This window comes from Cydia splendana, chromosome 4 (assembly GCF_910591565.1).
Source record: "Cydia splendana chromosome 4, ilCydSple1.2, whole genome shotgun sequence".
NCBI lineage: Eukaryota > Metazoa > Arthropoda > Insecta > Lepidoptera > Tortricidae > Cydia > Cydia splendana.
Window position 1 is genome coordinate 23,507,818 of NC_085963.1, and position 25,933 is coordinate 23,533,750.

General features: G+C 36.2%; 1 protein-coding gene across 1 annotated transcript; it reads right to left on the reverse strand.

Annotated features, from left to right (window-relative positions):
- Nucleotides 1-8,922: 8,922 nt before the first annotated feature.
- LOC134790234 (hairy/enhancer-of-split related with YRPW motif protein-like) lies at nucleotides 8,923-23,554 on the reverse strand. The gene is made up of 3 exons (XM_063761068.1): nucleotides 23,387-23,554; nucleotides 20,808-21,016; nucleotides 8,923-9,440 (listed from the first exon to the last, which is right to left on the reverse strand). Exons 1-3 carry the CDS (start codon nucleotides 23,536-23,538, stop codon nucleotides 8,923-8,925), a joined length of 879 nt encoding a protein of 292 aa, XP_063617138.1. The 5' UTR covers nucleotides 23,539-23,554.
- Nucleotides 23,555-25,933: the final 2,379 nt, after the last annotated feature.

Here is a 25,933-nt window from a genome sequence, read left to right on the forward strand (position 1 = left end):
GTGTTATTTATACGTCATAATATCATAGAAGTTTGACGTTTAAAATGACACTTGCACTGCGTGGGCTATCAAAATCGCTGCAGACTTTTTACGGTCTAACTCTACCTGGTTTATTTACCAAGGCACTTAATAAAAACAACTTGAAATGCACGCTTTGTTTCGTTATTGTTTGGCCACATTCATTTATTTTCTTCCGGCTTATCTCATAAGAAATTTTTATTAGGTAGCGAAAAATTTCTAACATTTGTCCTAATTTTGTATGGGAATAGTAATTTTTGATTTCTAAAACGAAAAATTAAATTTTTCTGTAAATTTGCAACTTGCACATCTGTAGTAAATTTCTTCAACAAAATTGGTACCTACATAACCCCATATTTAACACTTATCATGAATACTTAGCGTGGTCGGACTATATCTTATATGTATTATATATTTGCTTAGTTTATAAATCAAAGCTTTATAATAGTTTCTAAATTAATTAATTAATTTAAGATTATTTCTCTTGTGCGGATTACACGCCATCGTGCTTTATTCCTTCCGAAAATCTTCCTTCCTTTATTGAAAGTTGCGAATGTTTCCAAAAAAGTTCGAGAAAATCTCAGAAATTTCACAGGAAATGAAGGAAACTTTATTTTGGAAATGATAAATTTCAATTCTCATACAAAAACTCGAGTGTGTAAATTTCGCAATTTTGGAAAGTTTCCGACATTTGTATAATTTGAACAGCTTAAGCAACATGTAATATATATGTAAGCACTGTTACCTGTTAGCTGAGCCTCTACCATCAGTTTTAACATTGACATAACGCTCACGTCTACGTAATTTACTTTCTGTACATCTCGCTTGCACTATTGCTCGCATATGCGAGTACGAGCGAGATGCATAGAAAGTAAGTTACGTAAACGTGAGCGTTATGTCAATGTCAAAACTGGTGGTAGCCGTACTGTTCAAATTATAAAGTGAAATAAGTTACTTATGCCGTTTAAAACATTACTGGCACACATCTAGGGTTGTTATGTATATATTATATATATTGTTTCCGAATCTGAACTATAGATGGTCAAGCAAATCTTGTCAGCAGAAAAAGGCGCGAAATTCAAATTTTCTATGAGATGATATCCCTTCGCGCCTACATTTTTCAAATTTGCCGCCTTTTTCTACTGACAAGATCTGCTTGACCAAGTATATATTCCCATAAGGTAGTGCACTATATGTTACCTACCTGTAGTTAAATCTGTGCACCCCACACGGATCAAGTAAGTAAGCAAATTAAAAATACACTATGTTCACTTTAGAAATCCTTTTTCTTTTGCGGATTACGCCACATTACACCTTCTCCTACCTATGTTCTACTTATACCTGAGCGTTTCTTTTATTTTTGCCATTATTATATATTGTGACCTATTTTGCCGCTTTTGTGTTATTTCTACTTAGAATCACAAGCTCTTTCGATCCTAATGGGATTAAAAAATGTCCCATTTTTTTTCCTATTGTGTTACTATTTCCTCATAAACTGTGTATGGCGGTAACAAAAAGGAAAGTTTGAAAAATGTATGGAAATTTTAGGACACTTTTTTAAGGATGAAAAAAGTTCACGATCCTGACTAGAAATAACACAAAAAAAGGTCACAATATATAAAAATGCCAAAAAAATAAAAGAAACGCTCACCTATACTGTTCTAATTTTAAATTCCACTTATGCCGTTTCAAACATTACTGTCCCGCGAACATCTGGGGTTGTTTTATAGTGCGCACCTGTGTGCGATGGCTATCCACTACGAACCGGCAAATGGCAAAGTCGTTGTTACTGGCCAGTTATACTAATTTATGTTAGTTTTAAAAAGTACCTTTTTGTGGTGGCGGTTGAAATTGAGCTTTACTGTTTAAGATTTATAGTCGAATTTAGAAGTGGAATAATAGAGGAAATAAGCTTTTTAATGTGAGAAAAATAAGACATAAAAGGGTTTATGAATGTGCATCTGTTTGAGGTAAATACGCCATCTCGGTGCGATAGATTCTAAATGGGAGTTAATTAGTAACGGTCAAACCGTTAAAATACGTATATTATAAAATAAAACAAATTCTTGAGCTGTATGTGAATATACTAATAAATATGAGAATTGCATAGCTGCCAGCTCTACAGGTGGCTGAAACTGATAGCTTAAATATTTAGCTTAAAGAACCGTGTCCCGATTTGGGCCATGGTGCGTCCATTAATGAATCGCATATTAACGGATAGAGGTTTACGAGTACATTCACGGAAATATAGTTTCATTGTTAATTGAAGTGGGCATATGATTATAGGCAACCCAACACTGGTGGCTTAATTGCCGTTTATATATCTGAAGATTCGTCATGGATACCTACTGTCAAATCTTATAAAATATGTCTCCTATTTCTGCTCATGGAGATTTTATTGGTTGTGTTAGATGTCTTGCATATCCTTATTACCAAATAATGTGCTGATTTGGCCCGGTAGCAACGAGATCGTACGGTGTACCAAAAATAAGGGAAGAGGGGAAATGGTCGGTTCCCCAGGTCCAATCTATGCTATATTTCTTCATGCTCTTAGCAACTAGGGCAAGTTATATATAATTTTTGTATAATTTAGGGACGAGGAATTCATTTTTGATATAATCATTGTATCTTTTCATACAAAAAAAAATGATTTTTGCACGATAAATGAAAATTATATGTATATGTTTAGGACAATTTTGGCCTTTACATTCACAGTGTGGCGATTAGTACTAAGTAAAAAATTGTACAATTTAGCTCATTTATTCCTCATTCTAAAAAAAATCACTTTAAAATAAGCACTCATATATTTTTTTGTGAATAATAATTTGTAGCGCGTGGCGGTGACGATTTCCATTTAAATTGAATTATGACCAAAGTCAAACATTGAAAATGTTTAAAAAAACTGAATTTGGCATTTGAAAAGTATGAATACAATGTTTTAATATTTTACAGATAAATTACAGGCTATATTTTTACAAATGAAATGGGTTTTTGCCGCCCTATTAAGGCAGTAGACTTTTTTGCTATCAAGCAGAGTTGGGCAAAAATTAACTTGAATAAGAATAAGAATAAAAACAGAAATTTTATTCTTATTCAAATCGATTTGAATTAGAATTATTCTTGCACTAGTTATTTTAGAATAAAATTAAGGTGAATAAATCATGTGACTCTTATTTTAAATGCGGAATAAAAAACAGAATAATTATTCTAGAAGTGGGCCTATTCTAACTAAGGTTTTATTCAATTAAAATGTTATTTAGAATTAAGTTAATTTTTGTAGTACAATCGGTTATAAGTTGATTTTCACCCTTCTATTTAAAAGTCGGATTGATTTGATATTTGTTACTATAGTTTAGGTATAGTACACATTGAAGAGTTTCGCTATACACTATCTAGTTCTATCATCCGATCAGGGTGCTTAGCCAACATACCAAACGTTGACCCTCCGTAGAGTTGCGCATAGTCTCTCTCTATCACTCTTACATATTAGTGCGATAGAGAGACAGATAGCGTTTCGTTGTCGTAGCGCAAACGTTTGGCATGTTGGCTACGCTCCCAATGTGCCTAGCCAAGATGCCAATTTTTGTTTTTATTTTAATAACCGAATCATTAGGTAAATTTAGCTGTTCTGGGGGCCTAGCCAACATGCCAATCGCTTGCGCTCCAACAACGAAGCGCTTTCTGTCTCTATCACTCTTACATATTAGTGCGATAGAGAGACAAAGATAGCGTTTCGTTGTCGTAGCGCAAACGTTTGGCGTGTTGGCTAAGCTCCCAATGTGCCTAGCCAAGATGCCAATTTTTGTTTTTATTCTTATAACCAAATCATTAGGTAAATTAAGCTGTTCTGGGGGCCTAGCCGCAGCAATATGCCAATCGCTTGGGCTCCAACAACGAAGCGCTTTCTTTCTCTATCACTCTTACATATTAGTGCGATAGAGAGACAAAGATAGCGTTTCGTTGTCGTAGCGCGAACGTTTGGCATGTTGGCTACGCTCCCAATGTGCCTAGCCAAGATGCCAATTTTTGTTTTTAATTTAATAACCAAATCATTAGGACAATTTAGCTGTTTTTAGCTTTTTCTTTCTCTATCACTCTTACATATTAGTGCGATAGAGAGACAAAGATAGCGTTTCGTTGTCGTAGCGCGAACGTTTGGTATGTTGGCTACGCTCCCAATGTGCCTAGCCAAGATGCCAATTTTTGTTTTTAATTTAATAACGAAATCATTAGGACAATTTAGCTGTTTTTTAGCGCTTTCTGTCTCTATCACTCTTACATATTAGTGCGATAGAGAGACAGAGATAGCGTTTCGTTGTCGTAGCGCAAACGTTTGGCATATTGGCTACGCACCCAAGGTGCCTAGCCTAGATGACAATTTTTGTTTTTAATTTAATAACCAAATCATTGAGTAAATTTAGCTGTTCTGGGGGCCTAGCCAAGATGCCAATCGCTTGTGCTCCGACAACGCAAGACTTTCTGTCTCTATCACTCTTACATATTAGTGCGATAGAGAGACAGAGATACCGTTTCGTTCTCGTAGCGCAAACGATTGGCATATTGGCTACGCACCCAAGGTGCCTAGCCAAGATGTCAATTTTTGTTTTTAATTTGATAACCAAATCTTTGGGTACAATTTAGCTGTTCAGGGGGCCTAGCCAATATGCCAATCGCTTGCGCTTCAACAACGAAGCACTTTCTGTCTCTATCACTCTTACATATAGTGCGATAGAGAGACAAAGATAGCGTTTCGTTGTCGTAGCGCAAACGTTTGGCATGTTGGATATTACGCTCCCAATGTGCCTAGCCAAGATGACAATTTTTGTTTTTAATTTAATAACCAAATCTTTGGTTACAATTTAGCTGTTCTGGGGGCCTAGCCATTATGCCAATCGTTTGCGCTCCGACAACGAAGCGCTCTCTCTGTCTCTCTATCGCACTAATAAATAAGCGCTTTGTTGTTGGAGCGCAAACGATTGGCATGTTGGCTAGGCCCCCAGAACAGCTAAATTTACCTAATGATTTGGTTATTAAAATAAAAACAAAAATTGGCATCTTGGCTAGGCACATTGGGAGCGTAGCCAACATGCCAAACGTTCGCGCTACGACAATGAAACGCTATCTTTGTCTCTCTATCGCACTAATATGTAAGAGTGATAGAGAAAGAAAGCGATTCTTTGTTGGAGCCCAAGCGATTGGCATGTTGGCTAGACCCCCAGAACAGCTAAATTTACCTAATGATTTGGTTATAAAAATAAAAACAAAAATTGGCGTCTTGGGTAGGCACATTGGGAGCGTAGCCAACACGCCAAACGTTGGCGCTACGACAACGAAACGCTATTTCTGTCTCTCTATCGCACTAATATGAAAGAGTGATAGAGACAGAAAGCGCTTCGTTGTTGGAGCGCAAGCGATTGGCATGTTGGCTAGGCCCCCAGAACAGCTAAATTTACCTAATGATTCGGTTATTAAAATAAAAACAAAAATTGGCATCTTGGCTAGGCACATTGGGAGCGTAGCCAACATGCCAAACGTTCGCGCTACGACAACGAAACGCTATCCTTGTCTCTCTATCGCACTAATATGTAAGAGTGATAGAGAAAGAAAGCGCTTCGTTGTTGGAGCCCAAGCGATTGGCATGTTGGCTAGGCCCCCAGTACAGTTTAATTTACCTAATGATTTGATTATAAAAATAAAAACAAAAATTGGCATCTTGGCTAGGCACATTGGGAGCGTAGCCAACACGCCAAACGTTTGCGCTACGACATCGAAACGCTATCTTTGTCTCTCTATCGCACTAATATGTAAGAGTGATAGAGACAGAAAGCGCTTCGTTGTTGGAGCGCAAGCGATTGGCATGTTGGCTAGGCCCCCAGAACAGCTAAATTTACCTAATGATTCGGTTATTAAAATAAAAACAAAAATTGGCATCTTGGCTAGGCACATTGGGAGCGTAGCCAACATGCCAAACGTTTGCGCTACGACAACGAAACGCTATCTTTGTGTCTCTAATCTGTCTATCGCACTAATATGTAAGAGTGATAGAGACAGAAAGCGCTTCGTTGTTGGAGCGCAAGCGATTGGCATATTGGCTAGGCCTCCAGAACAACTAAATTTACCTAATGATTTTGTTATTAAAATAAAAACAAAAATTGTCATCTTGGCTAGGCACCTTGGGTTCGTAGCCAATATGCCAATCGTTTGCGCTACGTCAACGGAACGCTACCTCCGTCTCTCTATCGCACTAATATGTAAGAGTGATAGAGACAAAGCGCTTAGACCAGCTAAATTTAACCTAATGATTTGGTTAGTAAATTAAAAATAATACGGTTACTGAAACTATGCGTTATGCGACAGTCAATTTGTAAGATTTTATTCCATAAAATAGGTATAAATTAGACAAGAGACTAACTACTATTACATCTACCTAACTATACGTAATTAGTACCTATACGGTACCCGGACTACATTTTTATTCGTGGAATATTATTTCGATTAAAAATCATGATTATATTTATTTGATTAAGAATAAGTTATTCTCATTCAATTTTTTCTCATACGAATTATTCCCGACCAAAATTATTTGAATATTTTTGACGGGAATAAAATCGAGATGATTTTATTCCTACGAATTCTTATTCAAATAATGATTTTATTCTTGAATGCCCAACACTGCTATCAAGGTATGCCCACCAAACACGCTAATGAGAACGATATATTCTATCGATATAGGCTATGTACTAACTATCTAATGATATATAAGTTACTTCGGGACGCGTCATGGCCCAGAACCCATACTATCCGGGACATGGTTCTTTATTACGGTATAATTTTTTGGTCATTATAGCTCATATCATTTTCATCATAATTAATCCCTTTTAAGATTATTTTTGTTTCCCTTTGACTAATTAATTTTATTTCCATAAACAATTAAGTGATTACGTAAAATTTATATCAAAGAGTCATTGAGACAGTGATCCAATTGAGAGGTTCTGTAATAAAAGATAAAATAAATTGTCAAAATAATTTAATTCTGTTTATGTACAAGTAAAATTTACACCAGACATACCCAATGTACGTCGAACCGATATATACAAAATCAAATCACACTACATAATAATAATAGCTTTTTTCACAACCGCTTTTAGGTATTTTTTTATATTTACGTAGATATTTTGCTTTAAAGTAGTTTTTTTCGTTTAATGCCTTTTTTCTTTACAGCTTTTCTGTGCACAATACTTATGCAGTAACTAAAAGCAGTATAATCGTATTATTGAAAATTAAAGCTTCTCATTTGGTCCCAATATGCTAGTGACTTCTTAAATCTATGATATACTATATTGCTATCACACAACTTATCATATATATCCATACTATCTTTACAAAGAGTAGAGTTCAAACATATTTTATAAAACTCTGTGATCGCCAACAACTCTTAGGGCCGATACAGACGGACTGCAACCCTACTGCAATTTGTATGGGAACTGCACGCCAACTACAACGTCGGCGTGCAGTTCCCATACAAGTTGCAATAGGGTTGCAGTTCGTCGCTGTACCAGCAATTAGTTTGATTACGAGGATTATTCGGATTGTAATAACAAGCTATCAATTTGATCTGTAGGTATTTGTTGCGGATATGATCTGTCAGGGTCATGACGTTACTGGTTGAAAAAATGACACTTTTGACACTGATAGATCATATCCTGATCAAAATCCATAAGCTATTATTACAATTAGAATATGCCCCGGTATGTAGGTAAATGTTCTTAAGTTAGTTGTAAAATTGGGTCAGCCTTCTTTTTTCAGAAAACGTAGTTCTTTTATTTCATAGGAATACATTTCAAGTTTATTTTATTTGTATTTAAAGAAATACTAAAGACATTTCTAAGTATCATCAACAAAAATCTGATTTAGGTACCTTGTAGAACTGAATAAAATATGTGGGAGTATTACAGTTTGTCCTAATAAGACTGCTCGTCATTATAATTGGCCCTATAAAACTAAGAAGACTTATAAATACGAGTATCATTATCTTTTGAGGGCTTAAACTAGACAATAAGTTGAACGATGACACAAATATTGCGTTCAATTTGTGAGTACAAAAACGGGACCTTAGGATTGGTCATTTTCATAAAGAGTGACACAATGTAGGTACCTAAATTATTATTCCCTATATCGATCGATAATTTTAAATAAGTAATAGTTTGACTTGTTGTCTACCGAACATTAATAATGACAATACCGACGTTTGATGATATTGCGGATTGATATTTTTAAATATATTGAGCAGAAATATCCCAATGTTTAACATGTCCCCAATATTTAATGATATCAACGGGTCTACCCGGCGGTCTAGCATGAGTTGCGTTCTCGCGCGCGACTCCATACATCAAGCGCGACTTCAAGTATCGCGCGCGAGAACGCAATTTATGCTAGACCATCTGATATTAACATGTGACACATGTGTACAGTCGACGTCAAAGATATGTTAACACTTTTGAACCTTACTTCCTTTGTAATAAGGCAAAAAATGTAAACATATCTTTGACGTCGACTGTACAAAACGCGAAAGTTTAAAGTGTTATGTCCCGAATATATATTGATTGCTAGCAAACAATGTATCAAGTATTGAAAAGGCTGCCAGCAAACAAATAAATGTTTACTTTACATTTAAGTACCTCTTGGACTAAATTTTTTAAAGATATATGACTATAGGTATGTACTTCATTAACTCCAATATGGAGTAGTTATACTTAATCAGTAACGGCCACTTGCACCATTCACTACCCCGGGGTTAACCGGTTAAACCTGGAGTTACCATGGTTGCCAGTGCAATTTGACACTGGGATAATAGTTTAACTGGTTAACCCCGGGTTAATAGGATTTGTAATTATGTATCCACATCTAATAAGCTAACTCCGCACCCCAAGGCCTATAAGGTTTCGAGCTGTTCTGCGAATACTGGTTATGCGTAGGCTGGTGAGGATACGGAGTAGGATAATGAGGAACAGGGGGCGCGGGGTGCGGGCCAGGGGGCGCTGGAGGTGCTGGAGGGGCGGGGTAGTGGGGGTAAGACGGAGGGGCGGATAACGGTGCTGCCACAGCCATGGGTGCAGCAACAGTTGTCGTCGCAGTTGAGGTTGTTGCTTCTGGTCTTAGCTCATAACCATGCTGAGTTTGAGGTTGAGGATGTACTGGTGTGGGGTACTGAGGATACCCCCAGTTTGAGGATTTAGCTGCTAGCTCCCTTTGCGCCGCGAAGCACTGTAGATGGCTCATGAGGCGTAATCGCAAAGGATCTTGGATGTCGAGGCCTTCGCAGCTGACGAGATAGCGAGCGACCTCGGCCGCGCACTCTCTAAAACCTATGCTGTGGTAGTCCATGGCGTAGCGCTGGGGGTCGTAAGCGAACGTGTCGAGACCTGTAACAAATGAGAGGGGAGTTAATTATGTTACGTGTACGAGTTCTACTAAAGGCTTCTACAGACGTAGCAACAATTGCTTGCTAAGTAGGAGAAATGTATTCTATCGATCGACCAAATGCCGCAATGTATTGCAAATCGCATGCAATTATCGGTGACGTTTGGAGAGCTTATAAAAGAGACATGCTTGGGTGAGCCAGACAGTAGTCGTTACTTTTTATAAGTGCTTGTCTGCAAAGACCGTTACAGTAAAAAATATAAATTGAGTAATTATTATTTTCTACATAGGTACATAATGGCTGCATAAATAATAAACTACAAGATACCAGTCGATATCTTTCGAAATTATTGTATGTTTTTACTCATTTTATCAGTATTCTGATCACGAAGTTAAGGCCTCATTTAGACGATGCGAGAACTCGCATGCGAGTTTCATTACATTGCGGGTCTTGATCGGTTGGTTGAATTGGACGTAACCAACAGTCTGTAATGTAACTAAAATCGCATGCCAGTTCGCGCGCCGTCTAAATCAGCACTAATTGATTGACAAATGTAGGAATAAAAAATCTTCACTCAATAGGGAAATACAATCATCAAATTAATTCCAAATTGATTAAAAATTATATGAAGATTGCAAGCTAGTGCATTTGCATAGCCGACTGAAAATCTAGCGACCTTCACCAAGGAGGAGTTTTGGCCGAAGGGTGTCAAGTTTCGGCGGTTCCGCGGCCGGCTCCCTGACACTGTGGGATTGCGTAATGCATCGGAACTATAGGTGATGTGATTTGTAGTGTTTAGTTTTAAAATATATTTTTATAATATGTATGCTAGTTTTAAGGTACATATTTATGTATGGGCATGTATGGGCCACTAGTTGCCTGAAATAAAAATTTTCATTCATTCATTCATTTGATACTCTACTAGCTCGTGGCTATTAAAACTAAGATCGTTTTAAGGGAGACAGTTTTTACACACTTCACTGTACTACTAACAAGATTCCCTTCCAGATGTTACCAGAATTTGCGTATCAAAAGAAAACGAACAAAAACCAAATTCAAGAACTCATTCAACCCTTACGCAACAAGTTCTAGAAAAGGACAAGAATATTAAAATGTACAGATTAAAAAGAGAGGTTAGAAGTGTAACGGGAACCCTCCAGTTTCCGGACGTCTTCCGTACGGATGGCCAGGGTAAGATGAACTCTAGTCCCCTTCCGATCAATGGGAGTTGGTATGCGTAAAAACAGGTTAATTGATGATCGGGGGGTCATATGTGCTGGTCGGGGCAGTGGGCCACCGGGCCAGGGTGAGGTTTGGGGGCATTCCATAAAAAGATCTATTCTATCGGTGACGTGGCGCGTATGGCAGCTACTTTAATAGCCTGCAGAAATTTGTATTAGGTAGGTACCTATCTATAGAGTCTACAGAATTCAGATCCCGCTGCTGGTGCGCACTGTTTTTGCAAAACGTTTCGGGCCTTACATATCAAGGTATATTTACAATGTCGCCATAAGACACTAAGATCAAAGATATATCCGTTTAGACGCTAAAGTACTTGTTAAGGAATTGCTAACAAGTTTAACCTATGATGAGACAGAGAAAATTGTACAAATTAGAAATTATAATATCTCAAACTAATATTAAATACGAGTAGCAAAAACAATCTACGTAAGATAAATCCAGGGAATCTTTTATAGTACCTTTATTAGGGTGTATAACTAGATAAAATGACAGTCACTTTGCCTCTGACCTGCAGAAAAAGCCCTACAAAGTTCACAAGTAATCCCATTTTAAATTGTAGTATTATGGACTGACACTAACACCTTTTGTAGTAAAATAAAAAGATCCCAGATTACATTTAAATTAAACTGCTAAGTGCCATATTAAAAGATACCTTTGAATTCAAGTAGGTCTGAAAGGACATGTCTGACAAGTTTTGATATTAATTATGGCAGAACAACAACTCAATTAGGTGAGGTTTTTTATTCACGTCTACTTTTTATTCGCGAACATTCGTTGGGTTTAAGTCTTTTTTATGAGTCTTTATTAAACTGTCAAGCCATGTTTAAGGGCAGAAAATTAAGTTTAAAAATATTAAATTTATTACCTAACCAAATAGTTTGAGAAATATATATCGATGTAGGCTAGTAGGTAATATGTAAGTAGCAGAACATTTATTTAAAAGTCCGAAATTTTATGGAAATTTTCATGAACAAAAATTTATGCATGTTTCCAGTTAGAAAGTTCCCGTTCAGATTAGGGATTATTACTCAATGTTCTTAACTGCTGACGACTGTTTCATTTAACATTTACGTCACTCGTTTGGTCTAACTCTAGCAATGTGTCATCTTTGGCACATTGCTATATGTTAAGACCAATAAAAGTCTGCAACGATTTTGATAGCATACGCAGTGCAAGTGTTACTTATACGTCATAATTTCATAGAAGTTTGACGTTTAAAATAACACTTGCACTGCGTGTGCTATCAAAATCGTTGGTCAATATCTTGGTCTAACTCTAATGTAGGCTACTACATCAAATTTGAATATTGAATAACCACTTTTTTTTGAATAAAAATAATATTTTAATAGATTACATTGCATTTCGAATCTCAGGTCGATTCAAATAATGACAATAGATATTTCTTCATTTGATTATAAACTTTTTTATTGTATCCCCAAATTCCAGGGTTCTTAGTCATTGTTCGCCTCTTCCTTCCTTAATATTGTTTGTTTTTTGGCGCGCAGGTGTGACAACCCTTGCATTAGAATATTTTCCGTCCCAAACTCGACCTTATTCCCAAGCAATAAGGACATGAAACTAGGGCTGGCACAATTTCCGCTTGTCATTGTGTGGAATTGACGCGTGATCGTTTAATATGGATGTAGATTAGTAGTTTTTACTTGAGGAAAAGGGTGGTAAGGGGTAGAATGGAATAGTTCTGTTAAAATTATTATGCTGCGTAAAATTGTACGACTTTTTAGGGTTCCGTACCCATAGGGTAAAACGGGACCCTATTACTAAGACTTCGCTGTCCGTCCGTCCGTCCGTCCGTCCGTCCGTCCGTCTGTCACCAGGCTGTATCTCACGAACCGTGATAGCTAGACAGTTGAAATTTTCACAGATGATGTATTTCTGTTGCCGCTATAACAACAAATACTAAAAACAGAATAAAATAAAGATTTAAATGGGGCTCCCATACAACAAACGTGATTTTTGACCAAAGTTAAGCAACGTCGGGAGTGGTCAGTATTTGGATGGGTGACCGTTTTTTTTTTGCTTTTTTTTTTGTTTTTTTTTTTTTTTGCATTATGGTACGGAACCCTTCGTGCGCGAGCCCGACTCGCACTTGCCCGGTTTTTACTATTAGTTATCTATTTTTAGAATGTAAATTCAGAGATAACTGCCCCTGCATAGAAACTTGTTTGTAGGAGGGTCAGTTATATGTGCAGTGTGCAGCTTACTATACTTACGTGTAGCTTAAAAGTTTTTAACCTTACCGGTATTTATAATTTTTGTCTATCTTCGAAGCTTAAATTTTCTTCGTGCCAATTTTTTTTTAATTAGTTTGGCAGGCGTTAAGTCTTTAAAAGGTAACAGACAGATAGGCTTATTTTCGCATTAATATAAGTGATATTATGTAATAGTACGGATTATTTTCCATCAGACGCGCAACGAGTATGCAACAGGGAGGGATAAACGCTAAGTAACCCCCTTATTTATAAAACTTTATGGGACTGATTTAATTAAATTATGTTTTATCCCTTTCTTACAAATATATAAGTCAAAATGACAGATAAGGACAAACGATTATTAACTAATTGAGGTTTGTAGTGCGTTTATGAAAAAGGGGGTAAGATTAGACCAGAGTACGAATTTATATTAATTTTTTCATTTCTCATTTAATTTCAAGAAAGTAGGTACCTATAATTTTGACGTGTAACCATACAGACTCCTTGATGAGGGAGCAAATGGGCCTCACCACAGGGCACGGTTAGCACGGCTACGTCGAGATTGGACGTTTCCTTTAGGGCTCTACCCTCTTTGCGGTTAAGGGCCCTTCGCTCTACATGTTACAGCCAGTATCGTATGCCAAAGTGCTATTAACAGTAGGTGTGTTACCCGTGTCAAACCTATGGTCCATAGATGAGTGATTCATGTTTTTGTTTTTATAATGCGACATACGTTTACGTTGTGCGATATTCCTTCATTCGACTGTTGTTAATTTTTAAGTTTAGTTATCCTGTTTTTTTTTAATGAGCTAATAAGTGATGGCAAATGTATTGGGGTATGAATTATGTATAGACACTAGTTATAAGAAACATGTACCGTTTGTGCCCAAATAAACATTAAAACATTACCATCGCAAATGTCAAAATCGATGTTGCTGCCCGAATTTTTGACATTTGTGGCAGCAATGCAGCAGTAATACCGAGCTGTAATACTGTTGCAGTAATTATTAAGTTTATTTAGGATTTACCCTAAAGTTTATTACCACTTTAAACTTAATTCAATTATCGCAACCACATACTTTCTGTTTACATATTCTTTGAATTAAATTAATTCACCATTTTGGAACATTATCAAATATTTCAGCACTTTTACCTACGTCTATCTTCTAACATTGGCATTTAAACAAATCAGGTACAGTTCTATTACGTTAACAAAAAGCCAAAAAAGGTGACACAAAAAGCATTGATTTAATTATTTCGAGTAAAAGCATTAGCTAACCGAAAGGGATAGTAACATTTTTATCAGATTATTTATTCAATAAGGGCATTCTTTTGTCACATTCTTCGAATATGAATTTGATCCCATTTATTATATTAGTTTCTATTCATAGTTTCGAGGCTAATAAGGTTTCATTCATAAGTAACTTTAGACATCTGTAATTTGACATGCTTAAATGTTCATCGACGGCATAATTCGTTTTCTAATAATGCTAATTAAGATTAAGTTATCTATTTACACATAGTAATAGTACCTACCTACCTTTCGATCCACTGAGTTTTCCTTTGGGCTGGGTAATTGGGTTACGTAATCATGTTACTAGGGTAAAATAAAAAATGGAATTGGGACATTGCTAACTAAACTTAATCAATTTAGTGCGCTAAAAGCTTTTTTATAAGAAACATTAAAAGCATGCAATTAATCATTCTTCAAAACTTATAAAAAAAACTTTCAGTCCCATTCTTAAACACATATAGCCCGTTTATTTTATAAAATTTAATCTGTGCGCTGTCTGACAATATCTAGGTTGTATAATTATTTAAATCAAGAATAGGTTAAAATAGGCAAAATATATGCCTCATTAAGGTACGCGTATTACTACAGTGAAGGTCTTTGTTTTTACGAAGGAACTATGCAAAATGACCCATTTATTTTTAAGAGGACTTTATGCAAAACTACAATATTTTTTTAAATCTACTTCTCATGAATAAACTAGCTTACAAGTGAAATCCCTCCGTAATCCGAGTTTCCCATACAAACAATTCGCAAGGGCTATCATCCCCGCTGGGACAGGGTGGGGCGGGTCGTTCCCACGGACGTAGGTTCAACCCCGGACTGTGATAACGAAGATAACTGCAATATGGTGGATATTATTATAGTCAATTACTCGTACATATTGAAATTTGGGCGAGTGAAAGATATTGACAAGGCAGATTGCAATATTTACAATATGGTTATATTTGATGGGGGATAAGGTTTTTTTTAATAGATATAGGTATAGGTAGTTACAACTGTCAGGGTTTTTAATATTATTAAACTAAAACGGGACTTATTCTGAGTATTCTAGCACCGTCGGCATAACGTCGCATTCTAAATGTCTGAGGTTCTCCAATTTCTTATAAGTAGGTACGCGATTACAAGGGTGACATGAAAGAGTAGAAATTAAACACTCTATTTTTGGGCAGTCGTGTAATAAAATGGAACTAAACAAGTTTCATGCAAAATTGTTGCCATGGTTACGCATTTTACGTCAAAAATGTGACAGTATAACATTTGTATTGTGTGTAATATTATGTGTATTGTGTGGACCATTGTAGTCTGTAAATAAATAAATGACTATGATTATGAAAATTCATATTTATTTAAATAATGAAAATAAGGTGCAATGTTTAGCATTACCTCAAAAAAATCAATAAAAAAATTGTTTTTGAAATTATAATTGGTAAAATAATCTATTATTTCCGGATTACCCGCCTCAAGTTCCCAGCTTCACACGACAAAAAAATTATAAACCTAAACGCTATAACCTCAAAATGTAACTTTAAACGCCTTTGAATAGTGTTTGCCGCTTTAATGAACCCATTGTTGACCGCGATGGCCCTTTAATAGACCCCAGGGTCCCCAGGTAGGCACCTGGCGGTAGAAGTAGAAAAAACCAGGAAGTGTGACCATATGTGGGCATTTTTTCTATGGGTGAGTAAGAAGTTTGTGGTCGGGTGTTTTTGAAATGGATAAGGATGAGTGATTGATTTGGTGGAGGTAAATCCATATTTTAGGGTAGGATACTTTGAATGTTAATGGTTATTTTGATTTTGGACTCGGGGCACGAATACTAATGTGAAGTTTATTGCCTTAAGATGCTCGGTATTAGGTATTAGACATGATATCGAATCTTTTTTACTGTAATACAGGGTTTTCAATTAATAAGGCGTATGTACAAATACTTATACATTTATAAACTTTGATAAAAAACAGCACTTTAGTATAACCGCTACTTAGTTATGTACTTCTAGAAACATTATAATTTTTTATTTATCCAATTTTAATTTTATTTTAATAATGATTCTGTATATATATTGTAAACATTAACATAGCTGTACATACTAACAATAACTATATGAGTCTGTAAAAGTTACTTGAAATAAATGATTTATTATATTATTATACATATGTATATAGTATTCGTGCCCCAAATTAGCTCACATATGGAAATGTGATTATGATGTATTCTTAATATGTACTTTAATAAGGCTGATTATTATCTTTATATGGGATAATGGTATTATAATAATATGTGAAGTGTATAGTATACCACGTCCAAATTAAACAACCAATGCACTCAAAGTAACATTATTTATATTTTATAAAATTCCCCAAACTTTATACTTACCTACATATAAAAAAGTTAAAAATAAACACATTATAATTGTTGGGTGTGATGTTTTAAAGCAAGAACATAGAAAAAATTGTCTCTGGTTTTCGTTGAGTATTTTTACAAGCAATTACTAACAAAATAAATTTCACCTCACAAAGTTACCTTGAACTTTCATAGTAAAATTATTCCCCGGTGACATTTCGTCCTCTAATTTTCATTTTCTTTGATCATTGATATTTAAGGTTATGTAGGTACTTGTAATTCCTAATTACATGCTAAATAAGACTACTTACTGAGCCAATTTACCTAGTGTCAATATTTGTTAGCAATGATAATCAAATTAAGATTATTTTGAAATTCAAGCAGTTACGTATTGTAAAACACCTATAATAAATATACGTTATCTAAAAATAATAGAAATACTAAAAGAAAATCGAAATTTTCCATTTTCATTAATATATTATGAAAGTTTCCTGATATTTCCGTGTACTTCCATGGTATACGTGCATCCTGTGGACTGGTCGTTTTAATATTCCTAGTTTTTTTTTCAACCGAAACAAACCGCCAAGGCCTTGGCCTTTAACCATAAAGACAATACACATGTGTTCCGGCGTTAACCGAACCGCGACCTAACCGCAAAATCTGGCTAACCGCACATCCCGACATTATTGTACAAATTAAATTAGTCGAATACCCTTACAGGAAGGCAGAGCAATTTCACAATTAAGTGGCTAATGGCTTTTTCCTCTTCTCGTGCTTAATTTTGAAATTAAGTTAGGAAAAACTGGAAAAATATTGAAGAAGATAAGTGTTTTGCACAGTGAAGTATCTTGTTTTTCATGAAATTATCTAATATCATATTATCTAACAGTAGCGACCCGCCCCGGCTTCGCACGGGTTAACAAATTATACATCTAAACCTTCCTCAAGAATCACTCTATTGATAGGTGAAAACCGCATGAAAATCTGTTCAGTAGTTTTTTAATTTATCGTGAACATACAAACACACAAACATACAGACGCGGTGGGAAACTTTGTTTTATAAGGTGTAGTGATAGTGATGATGATCTTAGGAAATAGGCTTTTTATTGTTGGAACATTTGGACACGTTAAAAAATGTCAATCCATTTTATATCTTGTGACATTTCCCCACAACATAAGCTTGTTTACAATGTTTTCAATGCCCATCCTGAAACCGTATCGAATATCAACACATAACAAAATACCCCAAAAAAATCACCTACACATTCAAGTTCACTTTTGAATTCAATTAGAACTTTAACGCTACGAAACGTAGTATTTTAACACAAAATTGATGGTTGAAAAGTCCTTTATGTCTGAGGTAGTGGTCAGACACGAAACGTGTTATTTTAGTACAAAAACGATGGTTGTTACGACCTTTTTGCCGCTGATAGTGGCCGAACATTGCCACCTGTCGGATGCGGAAGCGGGCCGTGGGAACGCGGAACTGCGCGGGTGCGGGCGCACCGCACGGCGATCTCCCGATGTGCGGGCGCTGCGCGGGCGGCGGTAACGAAGGGACGTATGTGCAAGAAACAATCGTGGCAGTTACGACGATTTCGGAGCGTTGGTAGTTGAGGAATTTTGGGTCTCGAGGAGGTATGGTTATATTTCGTAAAATAAACAGTAAATACTTGCTCAAGAAGATTCTGAAGAGTCTAATGGTGCCCACTGATTACCAGTCCGCCGGACGATATCGGCCTGTCAGTTGGTCGGAGCTGTCAAATTTTTGTTCTAACTGACAGGTCGATATCGTCCAGCGGCCTGTTAGTCAGTACTCAGTACTGTCAGTAGTCGGCTTAAGTATACCAAAAAGCGCAAATAATCGTAAGGTATGAAAAATCGTATGAAAACAATTGCAACAGTGTAGAATTTCGTATTACTCAGGAGACCGAATTAAACGAGATCATAATAAGGGAATTCTACTGTAGTAACTAGAAGTGAATTTTTATGGCTTGAAATATCTATTAAAACCAAAAATAATGATATCAACATAAATGGTAAATTTTCCTAATTTCTATTAAAATACGCGCTATAAAAAAACTAAACTAAAAAGAAACTTTAATTCTAATAAAAACAGAGCGTAAAATGACAGTCTGCAATCAATGTTCCTTGTAGGTATGTATTATAATTTCTAAAATAATTGTTTTCTTGAACAATGACACAACTAATAAAAGTATTTATCACGCTTCAAAACACAGTGATTTTGAAAGTTATACAAGGTTGTTAACAAGTTTTATCACCGCGCTTGGAAATTAAGATCCTTGAAAGTTTTGAATATTTTACAAAATTCGAATGCTCAAGTTAGTCAAGTTTTAGCTTGAATGAGCAATGAATTTATAAATAATTGTTCCGTTATCTTCGAGGTTTCAAAGTTTTAGACAAATATTTAACACCGAATGTATTAATAGGTACAAACTACTAAAATGCCTAAAATACATAATTTTTTAAGAGACTTGCTTAGGTGTGTACCTACTTTATTTCCATGTAATAATCGGGACAAAATTGATCCAATTGATCTACTTATAGTTTATAATTAAGACATAAATTTAAAATGAATGTATATTGGCCTTTTTCTGTCTGAAACACTGGAAATCCTAGTTCAATGTATTCGTAAACCACTGTTCTCTTCTTCTCTAATAACACTTTTTAGTCTTTAAGAGCTACCACTTTAATACTTTTTTCAATAAATTACAATACAATACAAATACTCTTTATTACACACCCCAATAAAAGAAAACAATACAAAAGAAAACAGAAATACAAGCAGAGGTAAACAACAGGCAGTAAAATTATTTGTATTTTTTCTTGAAAATTTCCCTAATCCACGATTTTATATTATTCCTTAGAGGATGGAAAGGATTAATTGCCTTATATTCTTTAACAGACAATAGTCTGATTATTCAATATTGTTAATTTAAGTTAGGTACAGTCAAGAGCAGAAGTTACTAAGCGGGCGAGGTGTTCAAAATTACCTTGACACGCTCTTATTCTCTTAATATTAAAGTCGCGTCAACATCATTTTGAACACTTGGCCTGCTTTGCAACTTCTGCTGCTGACTGTACACTCCAATTAAAAACGAATTATTGATCTTGTAAAATATTCGTTACTCGGATTATATTTATACTTTTTGCGAACAATGAAATGAAGATCTAAAAAGTAACAGTCAAGAAAAAAGTTGCAACTTTTCAATAGACAGGATAACGGAACGGTTACTTTTGCTTTTTTACGAATTTTATGAAGTTTTTAGCCAACCGTTAAATCTTTTATTGATTTGGAGGAAACGGAAATGAGTTGTTGAGTGAATGAATGGAGAGTGAATGACAGATCTCGGGACTTAATGGACGGAATAGCGGTTTTTAAAGTACGATTTTTATTCCGGATGCTTTTACGTTTTTTAGATAAGTTATATTTTTTATTCATAATGGAAAATGGAGGTAATATAAAATGTGACCCATTTTAGGACGGGTTGGAAATAAACAACCTGTTGACGTTATAACTTATAGTTGGACTTAGAAAACAATAACGAAGTAAAGTTGACAAGGTAAACTTTAACGTGTTTGTACCTATAATTAAAGCTAATCCGTAGCTAATTTTGAAAAATCAGGAAAATTATTATAACCTCTGGCATCTCACGGCCCATTTCTTCCATCGCATTTTTCGTACGATATGCCATATCTTTTGATTCCTTCTAATTTCCTGGTTTTACGCCCCATGCCTCCACTTACGTTGCCTCTAAAGGATTAATCTGTCAGAAATGTGTAGAAGAGAGGATATTTATTAAATAAATAAATAAATAAATAAATATTAGGGGACATCTTACACAGATCAAACCTAGCCCCAAACTAAGCAAAGCTTGTACTATGGGTACTAGGCGACGATATACATACTTGTATAGATAAATACATACTTATATACATAGAAAACAACCATGACTCAGGAACAAATATTAGTGTTCATCACACAAATAAATGCCCTTACTGGGATTCGAACCCAGGACCATCGGCTTAGCAGACAGGGTCACTATCCACTAGGCCAGACCGGTCGTCAATATTACCTTTAGCATGTATCATCTTCAGATGGTCCACAGTCAACTGCAGTATCTCAGCCTTCTCCAGCTTGGCACTGCCCTGTTTCTCACAAGCTGCTGGTACAAGCCTCTTCAGCACGGTGAGGGTTGTGTTGATGTAGTCAACTTTTGAATTTTGAAGTCTTTTAAGGGATGGGTGGAAGAGTCTTACCTTTAGCATGTATCATCTTCAGATGGTCCACAGTCAACTGCAGTATCTCAGCCTTCTCCAGCTTCGCGCTGCCCTGTTTCTCACAAGCTGCTGGTACAAGCCTCTTCAGCTCGGTGAGGGAGGTGTTGATGCGGTCACGTCGCTTCTTCTCGATGACGCCTCTGCGGCGCTTGCGCGTCATGAGTTGACAGGAATCACCGCCGGGAGAACTGAAAATATATTTTTTTAATTTTATATTGAAATATATTTGAAAGAAAAAGTAACATGGCCTCCAGTGCCCACTGGACTCAATTATTTAATATACGAGTAATAATTTGATTTGTTCTGTGAAAGAAAATCTTGCCATGTTGCCAAGTGCCAGGATAATAGCAAGTGGAAATCCATTAATGCAAATGAATATTTTATTTAAGTACAACAGCCGGCGTATTATGGATGGCTGTATCCATCTTTATCCACGTGATAAAATAACTGTCACTTTTTAACACCGTGGGATAGAAAGTGACGGACTCTGTTTTATCACGCTGTCACGTAGACAAGAACGACCATCATATCCGTACTGTTTTCCAAAGTCATAAAATAGCGTAGTTTTTCTAAAAGCGCGCTTTGTAGAATACCTAGTCTTAAGCCGACCACTGACTAACAGTCCACCGGACGATATCGGCCGGTCAGTTGTTCGGAACTGTCAAATTTTTGTTCTAACTGAAAGCGACATCGTCCGGCGGCCTGTTAGTCAGTGGTCGGCTTTATGTGAAAAAGTTTCGCTGTTGTGGTAATAAAATGTGTCATTATAAAATTGTGTTAAATGCTTTCGAGGATGAGTAAGAATATGTAGAAATAGTACCCATCTAAAATCAATCGATATCAATTATAAAATACGAAAAAACAAAACATAATCAACAATTCGTAAATCCTTGCTTCAGTGAGCTTATTTGCTACAAGTCTTCTTCTTCCTCGCGTTATCCCGGCATTTTGCCACGGCTCATGGGAGCCTGGGGTCCGCTTGACAACTAATCCCATGATTTGACGTAGGCACTAGTTTTTACGAAAGCGACTGCCATCTGACCTTCCAACCCAGAGGGGAAACTAGGCCTTATTGGGATTAGTCCGGTTTCCTCACGACGTTTTCCTTCACCGAAAAGCGACTGGCAAATATTAAATGACATTTCGTACATAAGTTCCGAAAAACTCATTGGTACGGGCCGGGGTTTGAACCCGCGACCTCCGGATTGAAAGTCGCACGCTCTTACCGCTAGGCCAGCAGCTTATTTGCTACAAGTAACATACAAAAATAGAGTTGTTTAGTTTTCGTAGCCGCGCAGCTCTACAGTCGTAGCACTCTATGTAGAGCGACGAACTCTTATTGGAATCTGTTTCGTTGAAATTAATAATATTTCCCACTCTGAATTAGACACCAATTTATTTTTCAATAAAACGGAGATGAAAAGACTATTTTTATTTGATTGTAAGATATTTCAATGGGCTTTGTAAATAGTCTTCCAGGACAGGAATAAATATAAGTGCTTAGTAAATAATTAGCTTTTTTGCGATTAGATTCGAAAGCAAGTTTATTTTTGTACTATATAAAAGATTGCTATATAATTATGATAGAACTATTTTTTGCACTTACATTCGGGGACTAAATCTTTTAATACCATCTTACCTAATGGAATATCATTAGTCGTACTACAAAAAAAGTATCTCGGTTTCTGTAGGGTACTAGTAATACAGAGTTGGACTATCTGCCCGATTCGAACTTTAAGATACGTCAGTTAATAGATCTAGAAACGATTAGGATTAGATATGTCAGTATCAAATGTGACTTTTTTCAAACAAAAACAAAAGGTAACTCGGCGTGGCATTTGCTATGACAAAGTGATGTAATGTCATAATTAATATCAAATTTCTATTTAAATATGACGTTTGTAATGACACTCTCTCACTCTGCTCTGATCAAGTTGGTGCAAAGTTATTAGCTTAGACGGGCTCTAATTATTAACCTCGTAAGACCCACCATATAAAGTTTTTGAATTTTTAGTTTGAGCCTTATTACATAAGTAAATTAGAACGCATATTAACTCACATTTATAGACGGGTCTAACGCGAAATTTATTCAATTACCTTTAATTACCGACGTTTCGACACAGGTTTCACTGGTCGTGGTCGCGGCTAACTGAACGACCAGTGAAACTTGTGTCGAACGTCGGTAAATAAAGGTAATTGAATAAATTTCGCGTTAGACCCGTCTATAAATGTGAGTTAATATGTGTTCAAATCGCGAAAGTTTTTTAATATTATAAATTAGAACGAATTTCGTTTGTTTTAAAAAGCAATGAACAAATGCTACTTTATTTAGTCCATGAAATGTTAAAATTAGATTGTACGAATATGTACATATTAAGGGCTGATTTAGACGGCGCGCGGACTCGCACGCGATTTTAGTTACATTGCGGACTGTTGGTGACGTCCAATTCAACCGACCGTTCAAAAACCGCTATGTAATGAAACTCGCATGCGAGTTCTCGCATCGTCCCTTAGTCTCAGGAGGTTAAGAAGAAAAATAAATAAAGCCGAGTACTCACGTGGCGTCTTTACTGCTCTCTTCCGAGAACGCATCGTCTTCGCTCTCAGAATGCGTGCGTTTGCTCCTCGGAGCAGGCGGCGCTGCAGGCGCGGGCGCAGGCGGCCAGTAGCCCCACTGCTGCTGCTCCATGTGGCGGTGGTGGTAATCCATGTTCGGTGACAGGTTGGCAACACTTTGTTTAGTCAAGTCACTGGTTTTTCACAGGCATTGGTTGGTTGAAGGTTGGGAACACTTTGTTACTTAGTCAAAAGAGTCACTGGTTTTTCACAGGCATTGGTTGGTTAACAAGTTATTTTAGTCACTTTTTGTTACTTAGTTTAGTTAAGAGTCATTGGTTTTTACGGGCACTGGTTAGGTAGTTGACAAGTGATTATAACTTTAAAAGATATTTTAAATTTTGATAACAATTGTGATTTAATTCACTTCAGTTTAAGAGTCACTGGTTATCACTGTTATTAGTTTATGATTAGAAACTCTGTCGATTTTAGTAGCTTTTAAAGTTAAATTGTTAAAATATGTTTGAGTTAAGTTTTCTTACTCAAGTTGAGATCACTGAAAATGTTAACAAAAAATAACTTCGAACTGTGTGCTTCAGACGTGTTTAGTTATTCATAGAAAAATGAAGTAAAACTTTCAAAGAGAAGTTAATCAAAATGAGTTACGATCACTGAAAACTTTGAACACAAAACACTTTCAAACTTTAATTTCAGTCACTTAAATCCTTGCAAATTTACAGTAAGTACAAAACAATTTTCTCAAAATTAATTATCGTCTAAAATCGAAGGTCACTTAAGTTTCCGCAAGTAGGTCACGTTTCTTTATTCGCGCGTCTGTGTCGGACACGTGCGCGCGCGCCGACGTCGTCGCGGAGTGTGGCGCCGCGTGCGGCCGTGTGCCGCCACCCTTCGCCCATTTATTAAAAAAAAACGTTTAACCACCACCACCCTTATTGGACTTTCAACTTTATCACCAACAACTTAAGGTTGAAGACGGTAAATATTTTTTTGTCGAATTGGTGGGCTTTGGTTTTTAGAACGCACGCGGACGTATGCACTCGCCTTTATAACGACTATGTTACGCTGCCGCTTTGCTAGATTAGTTTAAACTGTATTACAATGTAATAAAGCTTGTTGTGATAGTAAATATAATTTGGTAAATATGAAAATTAGCAATTTTACGTTCAGCGTTTAAATGCGCTATTTTGAACTTTGTAAATATAGAGTTAAGGACTTTTCAAGCGCAAGTGGAGATCAAATACCGTTCGAACTATGCGTAAATTTTTACTCATCATTTCCGCCTTTAATTATAGCTTTTAAATACCTATAAATAAAGTTGAAATTGGCTTGTTTTTATAGTTTTAGGGGATAGAATAGCCACGTGTCAGGCGGACGGTGGGAAATGAAGGAGCAATTAGGAAATGCAATTTTATTCCGAGTTATTGGTGTGAATGCATGGGGGATGTATGGGGTTGCATGGGAGTGTGGGAGGATTAACTCGGTATATGGTAAATAGGGGTAAAAAGCTAGTTGAGTTACAATCGCCTTGAGTGCTTTTTTAATAGCGCACCCTTGTTTAAGGTTGATGTGAAAGGGACTTGATTAAAGTTTATGATGAAGATACAATATATTAGGTATATGTGATATATATAAACACTTCATAAATTCTAGGTTGAGTTGTGTATTGTTATATAATTATGTAAGTAGTTTGTTAAATCCTTAAAAAACAATCTGAAGTATAAAAACTCCAAACCAACATCGCGAAAATACCAAGCACTACTTCAAAATGCTGATAATTTACAACTTTTTATAGAAACTTAGCCACTCACGTAAAAACACGTGGATCTTTTGAAAACCAGAAACATGTTACATTAGTTTTTTTTTAATCCATTTATTTACATACAATATATATACAGTGGTACTACTAAACGAAATTAATAACTAGCTTAAATCTAAAATAGGCCCCTGAGGCATTGTACCAAGGATGCTGGCGGCATTTCCTCGCTGTATCGCACGCAATGCTGATACGTTGTGCGAAGTAGCCGCCAGCTCTTCGGTCACCAGTTACGTCAACCAGCCGCTTCGCGATTTCTGCGAACAACTTGTGCGCGCTGGGACTCTGGGACCCCATGGACCTAGAGTTAGTTATTAGTTGTCAAGGTAGAATAATATGATAGGTAAGTTCAGATGGGGTAAGACAAACACTGGGGCTAGAGTAACACTTCTAGGAAATCCTCATACTCATACTCTTACCCCGAGTAAAAAGAACAATTTCAATTTAGTTTGATCTTAGTCATTATAAATATTTTAATTAAGTAGGTACCGTAAAACGGGGTGAGTAGGTTTCGCGGGGAGAGTTGGGTTATGAATGGGGAGAGAAGGTTTGAGGGGGGGGGGGGGGGGGGGTGAGAAGGGATTTTAAGGCTACTGCTACAAAAATAATGTATTCCAATTTAAAATGGGGCTATAGTAATACGCATAATAAAAAAAAAATCGATCCAACAATCTTCCAAAATCACCATTGTATAAAAAACCCTCTCACCCCAAAT